At 47.0% G+C, this 16260-nt stretch overlaps 1 protein-coding gene across 7 annotated transcripts in view; it reads right to left on the bottom strand.

Annotated features, from left to right (window-relative positions):
* PTPRE (protein tyrosine phosphatase receptor type E) overlaps positions 1–16260 on the bottom strand; it is a 93452-nt gene that overhangs the window by 40298 nt on the left and 36894 nt on the right. The window contains exon 1 of one of the 7 annotated variants that reach the window (XM_077182768.1): positions 5486–5523. The exons of the other annotated variants lie outside the window; for them this stretch is intronic. Coding sequence (XP_077038883.1) covers positions 5486–5508 — 23 coding nt within the window. The 5' untranslated portion in view covers positions 5509–5523. Of the gene's footprint in view, positions 1–5485; positions 5524–16260 lie in introns of those variants that run through there. 7 annotated transcript variants of the gene reach the window in all.

Genomic DNA, 16260 nt, shown 5'->3' on the forward strand with positions numbered 1-16260 from the left:
AGGATTAACTGACACTGCTGGTGACATGCCACCCCTACAAAGTGACTTTGCCACTTGAAAAGTGGTGGGGGAATTTTTCAATCAATGGGATTTCTACAAATGCAGTCAGGAGTGGATGGGCTGGAGCTTCAAAGGTCCCCTCCAACCCCAATTACTCCGTGGTCACCAGGAGGCAGCAGCACTGAGGGTGACAGGGATCCCTTTCCTTTTATTTCCTCTGCTCTCCAGGATTACTCAAAGCAGCTGTGTTGATATTCTGTGACATAAACTGAATTAAAACCAGGAGCATAATGAACTCTGCAGCCTTAATTTGGGAAAAAAATATACATTGCCTGCTCATGTGTTGCACATCTGGCTTATCTGCAACCCCACAGATCTGGAAATGAAGGGAAAAAAAAAAGAAAAAAAAAAAAGAGAGATTTCTTTTCCATGCCTGAGTGGCTCTAAATGAAGCAATGCCAGAGCTGTTATATCTAAAACTACCCAGGTCAGCTTGGAATAGGCAGCTGTCAGATCAAAAAACTCCATCACAGAATCATGGAAGTTTTCAGGTTGGAAAAGCTCTCTGAGACAGAGTCCAGCTGTTCTTCCAGCACTGCCAAGGCCACGACTGCCCCATGTCCCCAAGTGCCACCTCCACATGGATTTTAAATCCCTCCAAGGATGGGGACTCCAAACTGCTCTGAGCAGCTGTTGCAGGCCTGAACAACCCTTTCCAGGAGGAATTTCACCAAATATCCATCCTGAGCCCAGGCTGAGGCCGTTCCTCTGCTCCTGTCCCTGTGCCCTGGAGCAGAGCCCGACCCCCCCGGCTGTGCCCTCCTGGCACAAGGGAATTCAGAGAGGGAAAAGATCCCTGGGGATCCTCCTTTGCTCCAGGCTCAGCCCCTGCCCGGCTCCCTCAGGGATTCTGCAGCCCCTGCCCAGCTCCCTCAGGGATTCTGCAGCCCCTGCCCAGCTCCCTCAGGGATTCTCCAGGCCCTTCCCAGCTCCCTCAGGGATTCTGCAGCCCCTGCCCGGCCCCCTCAGGGATTCTCCAGGCCCTTCCCGGCTTCCTCAGGGATTCTGCAGCCCCTGCCCAGCTCCATCAGGGATTCTGCAGCCCCTTCCCAGTTCTGTTCCCTTCCCTGCATGTGCTCAATGTCCTTCTTGTCACAAGGGGCTCAAAGTGCCCCCAGAATTCCAGGCTGGCCTCCCCAGTGTCCAGCACAAGGTGACCACATTAGGAAAAGTGCACACAAGAAAATGGAAGGAACTACTTCAGAAAGAGAGAGAGAGAGAGAGAGATGAGAAGTACTTTCAAATTCAAAGCTGTTTTCATGCTGCAATAAAAGAGGTCAGGATGACTAATGCATTCTCTCACAGATGTACATTTACCCTCCAACACTTTTTGAAGAATTCTTTTGCCAGTTTTTTGCACTTTCCTGACCACCTTTTGCAGGAAATATCCTGCAAAACTCAGCAGGTGCATTTCTGAAGTCATCATACAGTTCCAAAGTCCACACAGTGGGGACACTATTTCCTACCTGATGTATAGAAAGTTGTTTAAATATTCTCAAAAATCTCAACAAATTTCCCCTAGTTCCTTGTGTTATAAAAAAACCAAACAACCCCAAACACAAAAAAGTAGGCTAAAGTCCCCTTACCATCTATTTTTCAAAGGTTAATTTGTGTTGTGTCATGAAGTGAGGCTATAATCATTAAAGGAGATAAAATAACTCCTACCTAAAGTGAAGTTGTGCAGTCCCATGATTTCAGTGTAATTAATTAAATGAGTCATGTTTTATTTAGGTGCTTACACAAGTGCAAGAGGATTAATTCTAAATAAAACCAACAGAGCTGTAAAATGCTCATTTGGAAAAGGTCCTTGACAAGTCCCCAAGGCCAATCCCTCACCACAGGCTGGGCCTGTCCCATTCCTGGTGATGTGGTCTGAACTGCCCATCCAAATCTCCAATTTTGGAGTCTCCAAATCTCCAATTCTCAGCAAATCCCCAGTTCCTCAGCATCCCTGGCACAGGCTGCTCTCTGCCCCCTCACTCATCATCTCCTGCCCCTCACAACCTCCCAAAGGCAGGGGTGGCTCCAGCCTCTTCCCACATCAGAACTGCAGAGGCCACCCCAGCTGCAGAACCCCCAACTCCATTTGAAAGCCACTTTGTCCTTCCCTTGTCCCATCCCTGCAGCCACGTCACCCCCCAGCTCTGGCAGCTTTGGCTGCCCATTCCCTGCTCCCCCCAGGAGTTTCTCCATCCCCTTTGCTGCTGAGCAGAGCAAATCCAGCACTTTTCCATGTGTTCCTTCACCCATCCGCAGCGTTCACAGCAGCAGGTGTCACAGACATGTTTTATGAAAAATCCTTTCCTTAGGACTTTTTCTCCTGAGAAGCTGAGAAGCCTCAAGAACAAAATATAAACAATAATTATCTGCTGCTGTGGAATGCAACAGGTGCATCTGGGATTGGTCTCCTAATCTGTGGTTGTTTCTAATTAATGGCCAATCACAGTCCAGCAGTCTCAGACTCTTGGTCAGACACAAGCTTTTGTTATTCATTCCATTCTTCTTACTTGCAAGCCCTCTGATGAAATCTTATTTTCTATTCTTTTAGTATGCTTTTAATATATCATTCACTTTTGATATAATATATATATATATCATAAAATAATAAACCAACCTTCTGAAACATGGAGTCAAGATTCTCATCTCTTCCCTGGTCCTGGGACCCCTGTGAACACCACCACAGCAGGAATGTCCCCTTGGGGACACACAGACCCAACCACGCTCGGCCACTCGTGAGGTGCAGCTGCACAGCAGCTCAACACCACCAACTCCACACACCCACAAGTCTTTTCAGAAACCACAAAATTCACGAGAAGCTGATTCTTCTCTTTTCAGGGCCGGAGAGAATTTCCTGGTGTCTTTGCTGCAGTTCCCAGTTGTGCCTCAGCAGCAAACCTCAGCTCTGAGGGGACAGCTCCTCGCTGCAGTCACAGCCTGGCTCTGATGGAAAATGCCAGCTCTGATAGAAAAGTGCTGGATTTGCTCTGCTCAGCAGCAAAGGGGATGGAGAAACTCCTGGAGGGAGCAGGGAGTGGGCAGCCAAAGCTGCCAGAGCTGGGTGGTGATGTGGCTGCAGGGATGGGACAAGGGAAGGACAAAGTGGCTTTCAAATGGAGTTGAGTGTTCAGACCAAATCCCACCTCACAACAGCTTCAGCCAGAGCAGGGCAGCCACAAACTGGGAAGCAGGACAGCAGATCCCAGAGCTGGATGCCACCGTCCCTGCAGCAGGTCCCCTTCCAGTGTCCCACCCCCCTAAGCTCACCTTGCCCCCCATCCACGCTCGGTGTCACACGCCAGCTGCCAGCAGGTGACTCCACACACAGGTGCCATTCTCAGCCAGCTGCTGCCAAGCAAAACAAAACCTCCTCCAGAAGTATTCCTGCAGCTGAAGAACGTTTCTTCAGCTCCAGGAAGAGCTGAATTAGCTGCCTGCAGTATTTAAATCCCCACATTTCGTGCAATCAATCCCCTGAGGTGAATCTCTGTTGTATGACATTTTTGCAGGAAGAACTGACTCTTTTCAGTTTGTGGGGTTTTTAACTTCTCCCCTGCAGCTGGGCTTGGACTTATTCCCTTTTTTCAGGCCATTTCACCATTTCCTCATCGCTGCCATTCGGGGTTGCAGCAGCAGCAGTTCTGCAATGCAGGGCTGAGTGCCTGCAATTAAAAACTTGCTCCCAATTAACAAAACGACTTGGGGAGAGCCAGGGGCACCTGCTGTACCTGCTGCTGATGGCTGAAGGAGTTAACAGAGGGTTTCATTAGTGCTATCAGCAGCCAGCCACGCAGTTTTATATATAGCAAAGCTTATCATGAGCGAGGAGCCAGCCCGCCCTGGCCCCCCTCCCCAGCAGCTCTGAGGAACATCTGACTAAGCCCAGCTTTCTGACTAAGCTTTTGGAGCCCACAAGGAGGAGCCAACCTATTCAAAGGGAGTGTGGGAGAAAAGGCCTGGCCTGGTTTTGGGTACAGAGGTTTAGGAATTGCCTGGGCTCTCACTGGTAACCCCAACCCTGGGCTGGTTTTGGGCACAGGAGGTTTAGGAATTGCCTGGGCTCTCACTGGTAACCCCAACCCTGGGCTGGTTTTGGGCACAGGAGGTTCAGGAATTGCCTGGGCTCTCACTGGTAACCCCAACCCTGGGCTGGTTTTGGGTACAGGAGGTTTAGGAATTGCCTGGGCTCTCACTGGTAACTCTGGCTTGCTCTACAATCCCAATTCACTGGGAATTCTAGATCAGAGGCAAAAGCCTTAAAGACACTTGAAAGGTTCAAGACAGAGGCTCAGCACAGCCAGAATGGAATGGAGATAATGAGTTCCAGCTTGAAAGGGGTGACTCTGCAGGGCTGAAGGACAGTGGTGGCACAGCAGGATGGCACTGCTGAGTCAGCAGGAAGCCCCTGGCCACTGTTACTGTCCCCAGGCTAAAGGAAATGGTTGAGACTGTGGGGCTGGGGTGGCAGCTGTGACACCCAACCACGGCTGTCACCTCCACGCCCCCGCTGCTGTCACTGTCCCCAGGGCACCTCACACAGCCCCCTGAGAGACTGAGCGAAGGCACTGGGGGATTTTGTGTGGAAAATGAAGGAAAAGCCACTGGATTATTTTCTAAGTACTTGTTGTCTACTGTCAGGTCTGTGCCACAGCCATTGCACACTCCTGTTCCACATACAAATGTGTCTCCTGCTGTACTCTCACTGTCCATCTTTGTGGTCTCATTTTAGTTAGGAAAGGTCTCTGCAGCAAGGCTCTACTTTGAATTATTTACTATTTCTCCTGCAAGCTCAGCAAAGGACTGAGGTCATCAACACCAACACAGAGAAGGAAAAGAGACTCATCAGACTAACCAGGGCACTCATGAAATAATTCAACATTGGCCAGCAACGAAGCTCCAGGATTTGCTTAAACAATCTTAGAGGAACAAACATTTCAGATAAAAACCCCTTTGACTGGTTTTAACGTCTCATTAATATCTTTTATAATACCCATACCCCAAATTAATGGCATTTTACTGAACAGGGATGGGGAACCTTTCAAGCCAAAGCAAAACCTTGCAGTTCCATTTTCCCAAGTTTCCAGCACCCCCTGTCCCAACAGGCCTGCTGAAGTCACGAATTAGGGTCACCTTTCCCCATGCACTGTCAGCAAATCAATCTGGGCTGCTTTTCAAGCAGGGCTCACGCATAAATTAGGCAGCCTGCCATTGATTCACATGAGAAACCCTTGAGCAGTGGAGTGAAACACCAATAAAATCTTACAATTAACTTGAGAAGTTGCCTTTGGTTCCGTCCCAGTGGCCCTTCTGCTCCTCAGCTGCACAAAACATGTCCTCACACAGATGCTCCCTTGTAATGGCTCTGGATGAATGTTTAAAATTGCTCCTTGAACACAAAACCTAATTACAGCCAAGGGGAAATACTCACAGAAGGGTTTTCTGCTGCATCATGGCCAGCCTGAACGCTTGTGTTTCAGCTGCAGTTTCATTTTGGAGGAGAGAAGAGGAGGAAGGGAAAAAGCAAAAGCAGAAGCGTGCCTTGCCTGACTCTGTGGAGTCAGAAAAGGAGAACACACCGCTGCATGTGTGAGAATTCACTCCAACACACTAGGAGGAGCAACACAGGAAGGAAGGAAGGAAGGAGGGCAGCAGGGCTGTGGCTTGAAGGTTTTCAGCCCAGCAGGTTGGAACCCTCACAGGTGTACCCAAAGTCCAGCACAGCTCTACAGTGCAGAAACCCAAATCCAAACAATGCAAGGAATGAATGCTGGGGTTGGATAAAGGATCTAAGAGTGCATGGGGAGCTGTCTCACTGCTGGTGGTGCAGAGGCACCAGCTCACTGCTGACTCCCTGAGCTCCAGGTCCCTGCAGAGGCAGAGCCCCACAGCCCCTGCAGGCAGGAACCAGCTCCAGGGACACCCTTCAGGGTGATACCTGTGAGGAGTTCAGCAGCACAGCCTCTGGCACATCTTTCAGAGTCAAATCCATTGCTTGGCCAAGGTGAAAGACACAAGGATCTTTTCAGTGCTGAAGATGGAAATGGAAGCTGATCATATGGAAGTTAATAGCAAAGTGTTTCCTTGGCTGGTCAGCTCGCTGGTGGGATGGGTTAGGAATTCCCAGCACAGAGCTGCTCAGATCTGCAGCTTCAGGGAACCCAGCCATGCCCCCTCCTCCTCCCTGTGTCCTTCATGGAGTTCACATGCCTCATGTGTCCCTTGAGCTGCAAAAGTTCTTGCTTGTAGGCCTTCAGCTGCTTCCCAAGCACAGCAACTCAGATTTTTAGCTGTGTAACTGGAGAAGCAGTGATGGCACCACTGTTTCCAGGTTTCTAATTCCTCTCCTCACCTCTGCAGTGCTGAGACTCTTCTCCAGCAGCTTCCCTGGCCATGGAGCTGCCAAAGGAAGAAGCTTTTGATGATAATGTGCTGAGGCCATGGCACAGGTTGCCCAGGGAAGCTGTGGCTGTGCCCATCCCTGGAGTGCCCAAGGCCAGCTTGGACAGGATTGGAGCAGGATCATCATTTTGATGATTTCAAATCTCTTCCCAATTTAAATGATTCTGTGATTCCATGTCCCTGCTCATCAGGGGGGCTGGATTAGGTGGCCTTTAAAGGTCCCTTCCAACCCAAGCTGTTCCAGGTTTCTGTGGCTGCTGCTGCTGCCAGCACACAGGGATCAGCTGCTCTAGAGCACAGAGGGTTTGCTGGCACAGCCTTTGCACATTCTCACTCCTTTTGTCTCCCACGCCAACACACCTGCACATCACCCTGCAAACGAGGGGGAGGAGCAAGGAAAACTCACTTTTCCCTGAAATCTGCACCAGTTCAATGATCAAACTCACAGGCACGGCCCAGCCCATGGCTGAGCCAGCACAACTGAGCTGCCAAAACTGGGGTGGGCAAGGGACAGCAGAGCAGCAGCAGGGACAACAGGGCAGGACCCTCCCTGGGGCCTGCAGTGCCACATCTCTGCTTCCAGGGACTGTCCTTTCACTGCCTCCTTGTGGGTCAGATGACATCTTACTGATGTCAGACACACAGACAGACACACAGACAGGATCTCCTCTTCCAGCTGAAGGAACACCTTACATTATTCCTTAAGGCCTCCACCTCAGGTTCTCCCCTTTCTTTAGGCTCAGAGTATTTTCCACAGCTCTGCTCAATCTTTTTCTCAGCTCCTGTCATGACCTGGCCCACGTGGCCCATCCACATCCTGAGCTGGCAGCCAGGCAGGAGTGGCTGTCACCAAAAAATCCCCAAAGCATCCCAGGAAAGTCCCCCTCTCTGGAGGTGTTTGGATGCAGCTCCATCACACTGAGCCAGCTGTATCCACACACTGACAAAAACATGAACCAGAATCCTTCCAAACACGATTAAAGTCACTTTGGGGATTATTTTTAAAGCCAAACAACAGTTCCTGATGTTCAGACTGAGCCACTGATCTCGTGAGGTGAGCACAGGACCCTGCTCACTCTGTACATCCCAGGGGCTCTCAGGAAGCATCAGCTTCAAGCCAGCACATGCTGCAGTTTACACCAGGAAAAATCCATAGCCTTGGCAGCCTTTCCCCCTGCAGCTTCCACTTAGCAAGTGTCTATTTATTTATGTGCATTTCTATACATGTACAACTCTCTCTCCGATTTTTCACAAAGCAACACTAAAACTCCAGCTAACAAAAGGCACCCCAGAACATTCATCCTCCCCAGAGTCCCCTGAGAGCAGCAGCAGTGACAGCAAAAAGGTTCCTGACACCACAGCCACGAGCTCCTGGTGCAAACCTGGCTCTTCCAAGCCCTTCCCACTGACCAGCAGGGAAATTAAACAAGTACAAAACAATTACAGAGCTAATGAAGCAAATGCTGCCAGATGTTGAACTGATGCCCCAGATAATTCCAGGCAACACCTGTTCCCTGCCTGGGGCTGTGTCCCAACAGCAGCCTGTGCAAATGTGAGCAGGGATTCAGGGGAACAGCTGTTTTGCCACGAGTTGCTGGCTGAGCATTCATCAAGAGGCTGATATTCCAATTATTTATTTGGAATGGCTGCTGTGGGCACAGACAGCAGCTCCCTGCTCCTGCAGCACCAGGAACTGAAGCAACAGCCTGGCCTGTGGTACAGATTTAGCACCTGCCACCAGTGCTTGCTATTCCTCTTTTCCTCCGACATTCCCAAAGTTAGCAGATAGAGATTTACTCCCCAGAACTAACTTATGGCATCAACAGCACCAGCTTTCATTCTAAATCTGGCTCTGGGACATGAAATGCATCTGATTTTCTCATCCATTATTAAGTCCCAGGCATGTTAATAAGGCATTTATCTCTAAAAAAGATCATTACCCATGTGGGTTTCTAGGGATAGTCAAGTTCTTTACAGCCTGGAGTCTCAGGACATAAATAGAAAGTGCATTTACTATTAAAATTAAACCAGCAAGCCTGGGAGTTATTAGAAAAGTAAAAGCCAAGCCTGCAGCGTGGTTGTGCAGGCAGCTCTGGGAGCCTGCATCAAATCCTGGGGATGCAGGCACTGCATTTCCTGCACAGAAACTGCAGGAATGCTGAGTGCCTGCATCCCTGCAACTGCCCTGAAACCCTGGAATTGCCCTGCAGCCTTGGAACTTCCTTGCACCCCTGGAATTTTCCCATTCCCAGCTCCACAGACACTGCTGAGAGTAGGAACAGAAGCCCTTGGTCTGCAGTGAGAAAATCAAATCCCCCCCTGAATAAACCATCAGCAACTTTTCATGCATAACAGGGGGTTAGGGTTTCCTGGCAGGGGGGAGATTTTTCTTTGCTCAAGTCTGAAAAAGAATTCCTATCATAAAAGAGGAACAGCATCAACAATAAAACCCCAAGAGGAAAATGCTGACACATGCTGAAAAAGCCACTGGAGAGAAAAATTACTTTAGTGATGATGTTTCTGCAGCAGTTGGGGGAGAATAAATGCAGCAAGAACTGCCACCCCCTCCTGTAATTTAGATTTTGAGGGAATTCACCACACCTCTAGGGGACTGCATTATGTTTTCCATCATTTTGGCTCAGACCACTCTTGGGCTGGGAAAATTCAAGAAAACCCAATGAAGCACTGTCAGTCTGAGCTGAGTTTTTGGAGCATCTTTTAAAGTCTGGAAACTTCTCAAACTTTTAGCTTGCTCTGGATTTGGAGAAGTGGAAATACACTGAAAGAGAAAACCAAATTGCTGTCATCATTTTGGAGATGAATCCTACCTGAGGCACGTGGGGATGGGAAACCAAGCAGCCAGAAATCAACTGGAAAACAAAGGAGTGAGGGGCAGGGCTGGAAGACACGACTTAAATGTTGGAATCTCCATTTATAGCACCTGTATTCCACTCAGAATTAATTATGGTGGCCATATTCTCCAACTTAAATGTTGGAATTCCATTTATAACACCCGTATTCCACTCAGAATTAATTATGGTGGCCATATTCTCCAATCTAAACTTAGATCACCTGTATTTCATTCAAAATTCATTATGGTGGCCACATTCTCCAACCTAAAAGTTGGGATCCCCCTTTAGATCACCTGTATTCCGTTCAAAATTCATTGTGGTGGTCATATTCTCCAACTTAAACACTGGGATCTCCATTTAAAACACCCCTATTCCATTCAAAATTCATTGTGGTGGCCACAATCTCCAACTTAAATGCTGTAATCTCCATTTAAAACACCTGCACTCCATTCACTCTTTAGCATCAGCTGCATGACACAAACAATAAGCTTTAAAAATAGTTTTAGATTCAGCTCAGAAAAATCAATAAAGCATTTCTCAAGTTGGTGCCACTTCTGGTAAAATTAAGCTTAAAAATGGAGCTGAAAATTTAAAAATGTTGCTCTGTATCACCTGCAAATCACACAACAGCTGAACACCATTTCAGATAAATGGTTCTGACACCAGAGATAGAGCTGGGCTAAAATCTACCCAAAAAGATAAGGATCCCTGATGGCTGCACTGCTAACAGACACAGAGCTGCACAAAGCACTGACAGCTCCACCACCAGAGCTGTCCTTCCCCTGTGCCCACCTCAGCTCCCATCCATCATCAGCAACATCTCACTTTGTCACAGCCCTCAGCAGTGACAGCTTCCTGTCCATTCCTTGAAGCAGTGACATTCACAGTGCAGAGGCTCCTGGTGAGTGTGAAATAATGATTTGTTACCCCTTCAGATCCCAGCGGGAAGTGGGGGCTCTTCCCACAGCTCCCACCAAAGCCAAACCGGGTTTGCAGTTGGGGGAACGGTTTCCCAGTGCCAGAGGGCAGGGATGGGTGGGATTTTGGGAAAGAATTGTGAGGGTGGGAGGCCCTGGCACAGAATTCCCAGCCAGAGCAGCTGGGGCTGCCCCTGGATCCCTGGCAGTGCCCAAGGCCAGGCTGGAGCAGCCTGGGACAGTGGGAAGTGTCCCTGCCATGGCAGGGACTGGAATGGATCATTTTAAGGTTCCTTCCCACCCAAACTATTCCATGATTTAGTGCAGAAATTCCAACTGTGTAATGATACCTCTGCCCATCTTACACTGAACATTAAACTCTGTTATTTGGAAAAATATTTCCATTTTCAGCTGTGAGACAAACTCAGAGAGATTAATTTGCCTCCAATAATTAAATTGCCCCCAATGCTGCACACTTCAGGCAGAAAAAGGCTGAAGCACCAAGAAACACAGGGAATTTTTCTCTAACTTCTATCTAATGTCTGTTTTATTCCTTCTGAATGAAAACATAAATTTCATTACTGGAACATGATTAAACTTTGGTTTTTTCCTATCTGAAAACTCAGTGATCACCACCTGAGCATCCCAGCTGTCAATGACAACAGCCCCAGGCTCTGATCTGCAGGAACTGAACAATTAGTAATTAATTAGAACAAAGCTGAGTAGTACAACACAAGCTGTATTGGCAGATAGAGTTATTAGAGAAGCAAAAATTAGGGTTGGGCCTCCTGCTATGTGTGAGCATAGCAAGCTCATGGTTTCTTCAGCAAGTTCACAGAAAACTTCCCTTAAAAATGTGATTTTTTTTTTCCTTTTCTCCTTGATGTGACAGCACAAAACTTCTGTCCCCAAAAATACCCCTGTTCTCCACACCTCTGCAGGATACAGGATGCCTTGTGACAGGCAGACTTTCTGCTTTGCCCAGTCCTCTGCTCCTTTCCACTCAGTTCTCTCTCTGGAAAAAAAAACGTTATTCTGCCTCCAAAATACACCTCTGATCGTCCTTGATATCTGGAAAATCCTTCACAGAGAGTAAAAATTGAAGAAACTGCTATTTAATTTTCATCCTTTGTTCATAGGGAGTAAAATTTGATGAAATTGTCCTTGAATTTGATTTTCATCCTCACAAATTCTTTACTAACAACACCTGAAGCCGCACCCTGTGTGACAAAGAGGGAGCAAGGATGGAGTCCCCAGCTGAAATCCCAGTTTTTGGCTGGTGTGACTGTGCAGAAGAAACAAGGGTTTTGCACACACAGCAATCACCATTTCTTGTCCAAAGCACAAGCAGCAGCCTCGGGGGTCTCTGGGGATGGGCAGGTAACAGGAGCAGTGCAGAGAGAGGCTGGCAGGCAGCTGCAGGGGAGTTCAAGTGGAAAAAAACTCAAATACACCCCAGAGAGGACCTTTGCAGCCACTTTAGTGCATTAGAGATGCCACTTACAAACGTGAGAACAGCAGAAAACAAGAAGTCTCTGTTCACAGCGTGGAGAAATGATTGACAGAGTGGCCTGAGTAATGATAAATGTTCCTGTACATGGTGCTTCTGAGTGTTTAGGAAATCTGAATTGTTACAGCAAAAAAAACACCAAAATATTAATGAAAAACTGATGAAAAGTATCATATCAGTCCAACATCAGATTTACTCCATACCTTCACACTAATGCCCGTTAAAATATATAAACAATCAAACCAGTGATAAGCTGAAACTGTGCCATAAACACAGAAAAAAGCACAAAAAATCCCTGCCAGTTTACTGGGTCCTGTAACCTTGGAGATCTCCAGACCTGCTGCCGATTGAGAGGAATCTCCATTTAGATCACTTAGATTAAGATCATTTTAGATCACTTAGATTAAGATTAAAACCCTCCTTTTAAAGGAGTAGTTCTCAGATAAACACATATTTAGGTCAATGACTTCCCCTCCTTCCCCAAAATCTGTGCCACTGACTCCAAACCCAGGAATCCCTCTGGGGTGCAGAATGTGGATCATCAGATCAGGCAGCCAAGGGCAGGATTGATTTGGTTCTGCTGGCTCTGCTGAAGAACTGCAGCAGGGTTTTTCTTTCTTCACTCACACAGAAATATAAACAGCAACCTTCAATACTGAAATAAGTTTTCTGGCCAGCTTTGAGATTTGAAAACCTGAAAGGTGATAGAATCATAAAGTGGTTTGGGCTGGAGGGGTGTCAAGGATTACCTGGATCCACCCCAGCCATGGCAGGGACACCTCCCACTGTCCCAGGTGCTCCCAGCCCCAGTGTCCAGCCTGGCCTTGGCACTGCCAGGGATCCAGGGGCAGCCCCAGCTGCTCTGGGCACCTGTGCCAGGGCATCTCCATTTCCTCCCAATATCTCACCTAAATTCCCCCTCTTCCATCTTGAACCCCTTACTCCCTGTCCCATCACTGCAATTCCTGATGCAAAGTCTCTCTCTGATTCCTGGTGTTCCCTTCAGATCCTGGCAGGTGCTGGGAGGTCTCCACAGAACCTTCTCCTCTCCAGGCTGACCACCACAATCCACATTACTCACTGCTGCCCAAAACCCCATTTGTGCCATAAATGTTGTGTTTGGGAGATCTGACTGGGCACCAGAGGCCTCACAGCTGTAGAAATACTCCCATAAAACCATGAAATTACTGCACAACCTTTTTCAGTTTCATATTCAGGCACAATCAGAGAAGTTTTATCTATTTTAAGCCTCTTTCCAAAATGTTCCTTTTTCACCTCTTGCTTTTAACCATTCAATGTTTATCCTATGAGGTTACACCTCCCTAAAGCATAAAATTGTGCCAAAGGGTGCAAATTGTCTGAAATGCATCAATCCATTGACAAGAAAGCCAGGAAGAGCCATCAGGAATATTTGCATACACACAGCCAAAACTGAAATGCCAAATCATGTCTGCAAGAGCTCCTGTTAAAAAAAAAAAAAAAAAGAAAAAAAAAAAAGAGGTTTAAAGCACTAATGTAGGCCACAGGGCTAAAGCCAAATCTCCATAAAGTCAGTCCTGCTCTCCCAAGAGCAGATTGGGTCTTAGAGCAGATTTCAACATGCAGGGACATCCCTGCAGGCAGGATTCCTCCCCAAAAGCAGGATTTAGCCCATTCCCATTGGGATGCTCCAGGTTCCTCCAGGTCTAGCAGGTTTACCAGCCCCCTCCCAGTTTGCTGCTCCAGTGGCCAGGCTCAGGATCCCACAGGATTTGAGCAGGGTAGGAGAACAGCTTGGAAAACTTATGTACAACCTCCAAACCTCCAAATGACTTCCACTGCTGCCCACACACTCCATAGCCAGATTCAGCAGCTCAGAAACTCGAGGAGAGGGAGCTTTTCTTGCCCCAAAGAAGAAGAGAGAATGATAAATTAAATACCAGCTCTATATTTAGAAAACAAACTCTTTCCGCTGCAGTTCTAATTCGCCGAGTGTCACAACATTTTGAGTTTCCTTGGAAATATTATCTGCAGGGGAAAAAAACCCACATTTAAACACGGCACATTCTCACTCACATTTCCAGCTGCAGCAGAGGACAGCTCAAAAACACTTGCCAGGAAAACATGGCACAAGGATTCAGTGTCAGTCACTGCTCCTGCCCCTGGGCTGCACCAGCCCTGCGTCCCTGACACTCCATCCACACATTTCCCAACTCCCACCTTTTACTATTCCTAGCCCCACTAAACTGACAGATTTTAGGTTTAGGTTGGTTTATTTGCATTAGGAAAGGAAAAAAGAAATGTTTTTCTCTTCAGAGAGCAGCAGAGTGAAGGTTGGGAGATGCTGAATGGCCTCCTTTGATGTGAGAGGTTTACACTTGACCTTCTGTTTTCCTTCCTGGATATTTATATCCCCTTGGCTCCCACAGCTGAATAACAATGAGATGCACACACTGACCTGCTCAAGTGAAGCTTCGATCCCTCTTCCTAAAAGTGAATCCATGGCACTTGCTTCCAACAGTTTTGGGGAGATAAATGACTAATTTTCAGCTTAATTTAGCTCTCTTGGCATTTCAGCAGCTAAATAGATTATTCCAAGCAAAAATTTATCACTTCAGTAATTCCAACGCATTGCCTCAGAAGGCAGGGATTAGTGCTTCAAAGCCACAAAATTAATCCCAAAAAATTCTTTCCTGAGAGGGTGGGGAGGCCCTGGCACAGGGTGCCCAGAGCAGCTGGGGCTGCCCCTGGAACTCTGGAAGTGCCCAAGGCCAGGCTGGAGCAGCCTGGGACAGTGAAGGTGTCCCTGCCATGGCAGGGGTGGAATGGGATGGGGTTTGAGGGGTTTAAGGTCCCTTCCAACCCAAACCAGTTTGGGATTCCACGATTCCATCCAGAGCACCAATGTTTTGACCCAACATCAAAACAAAACCTTGAAAAGATATCAAAACAACCCCTGGAAAAGGAGAACATTCATGTGTCGTTCCTAAAACACACAAATGGATCTGAAAGTAGAACTTTACGGCTCATTTCTTCCTCAAAATGAAAAATACTTAGAAAACAGCAAATTTTCTATGTAAATAACTGTCAAAGCACACTGTCATGATGTCTCAACACTCATTTCTGAGACATTTCCAGGATTTTTTCTTGTCTTTCTACTGCTATAATCTTAAATTCCTTTTAATCAACATGAAGTATATTGTTCAGCTGAAAGTAAGGCAATTTTTATTTGGTAATAAAGCAGAATATAGACAAGAGAAGCAAGGCACCAATGAAAGATGGGGAAAAGGAAGAGATTTCATTTGAAATGAGGACAAAAACTTTGATTCAGGGAATCTGTTGCTTTCCAAGGAAAATGAACCTGGAGCATCCTGTCATAATGTGATAATCCCAGGATATCAGTTCTGGGGACTCCACTGCAAACTCTCAGAGAATTCCCAGGAATGCTCAGGATCAGCTGGAAATGTTCTGATTTGATGTTAACCATGTGGTCATTTGGATCAGGAAAAACCAATATTTCATATCCATTTGCATTACAGAGCAGCTCTGCAGCCCACACAGGGTAAATATTCTGTACTCAAATTATTTCATTGCAACCACATTGAAATTGCTTCATTATATTATTTTAATTGTGAGTAACTTCAGAGAAATCTATAAAACAGAAAATAAAATATAAAATATATAAATATAAAATTCTGCAGCTGGGCAGAATTTTTGAATGGATCTGCTGAAATGCCTCAAAAATAGCAAAAAAATAATAGGGATTTCCTACATTCAACATTTACATCAACTTTAAGGAAAGCCTGGAGCCCCTGGCAATGGAAGAGCTAAGCCTGTAATACTTTTCCTTTCTTGTAAACCCAAGGATTACAATCCCTTCCCATGCCTGTGTTTAATGCAGCTAGTACAGCCAATACATATTTATTGGAATTCTCCATGCAAAACCAGCAAAGCCCTCAGAAACTGAAGCCAAAAAGCATTAAAATGATCTTTAAGTCTTCTTTGGGGCTGATTCAGACACGTATTTTATAGGGGCATCACTAATGTGATAATCCCAGATTCTGGGGACTCCACTGCAAACTTACATAGAATTCCTAGAAATGCTCAGGATCAGCTGGAAATGTTCTGGGGTTTGAAGTTAACTTGGGTAAAAATGTCATTTCAAACACTTTCATACTGGAAAGCGTCCCTGGGGAGCTGCTCATTCCACTGTGCCACAACCTGAGGTCACACACAGCACCCAGGCACTTCCCACTGCAAGTGTGGCCAGGGACCTTCTCCATGCCCTGGGGAAGGGAATTACCCTGCCCTGCAATGGGAATGCTGGGCACAGCCACAGGGACTGCTGCTGCAAAAACAGAGAGCATTTAGTTCATGGAATCATGGAATCATCAAGGCTGGAAAAGCCCTCTGAGATCATCAAACCCAACCTCACCTCTGCCCCGTGTCCCCAAGTGCCACATCCATGTGGATTTTGAATCCCTCCAGGGATGGGGACACCAGCACTGCCCTGGGCAGCTGTGCCAGGCCTGGACAAACCTTTCCA

The sequence above is a fragment of the Agelaius phoeniceus genome, chromosome 9, assembly GCF_051311805.1.
Source record: "Agelaius phoeniceus isolate bAgePho1 chromosome 9, bAgePho1.hap1, whole genome shotgun sequence".
Lineage (NCBI taxonomy): Eukaryota > Metazoa > Chordata > Aves > Passeriformes > Icteridae > Agelaius > Agelaius phoeniceus.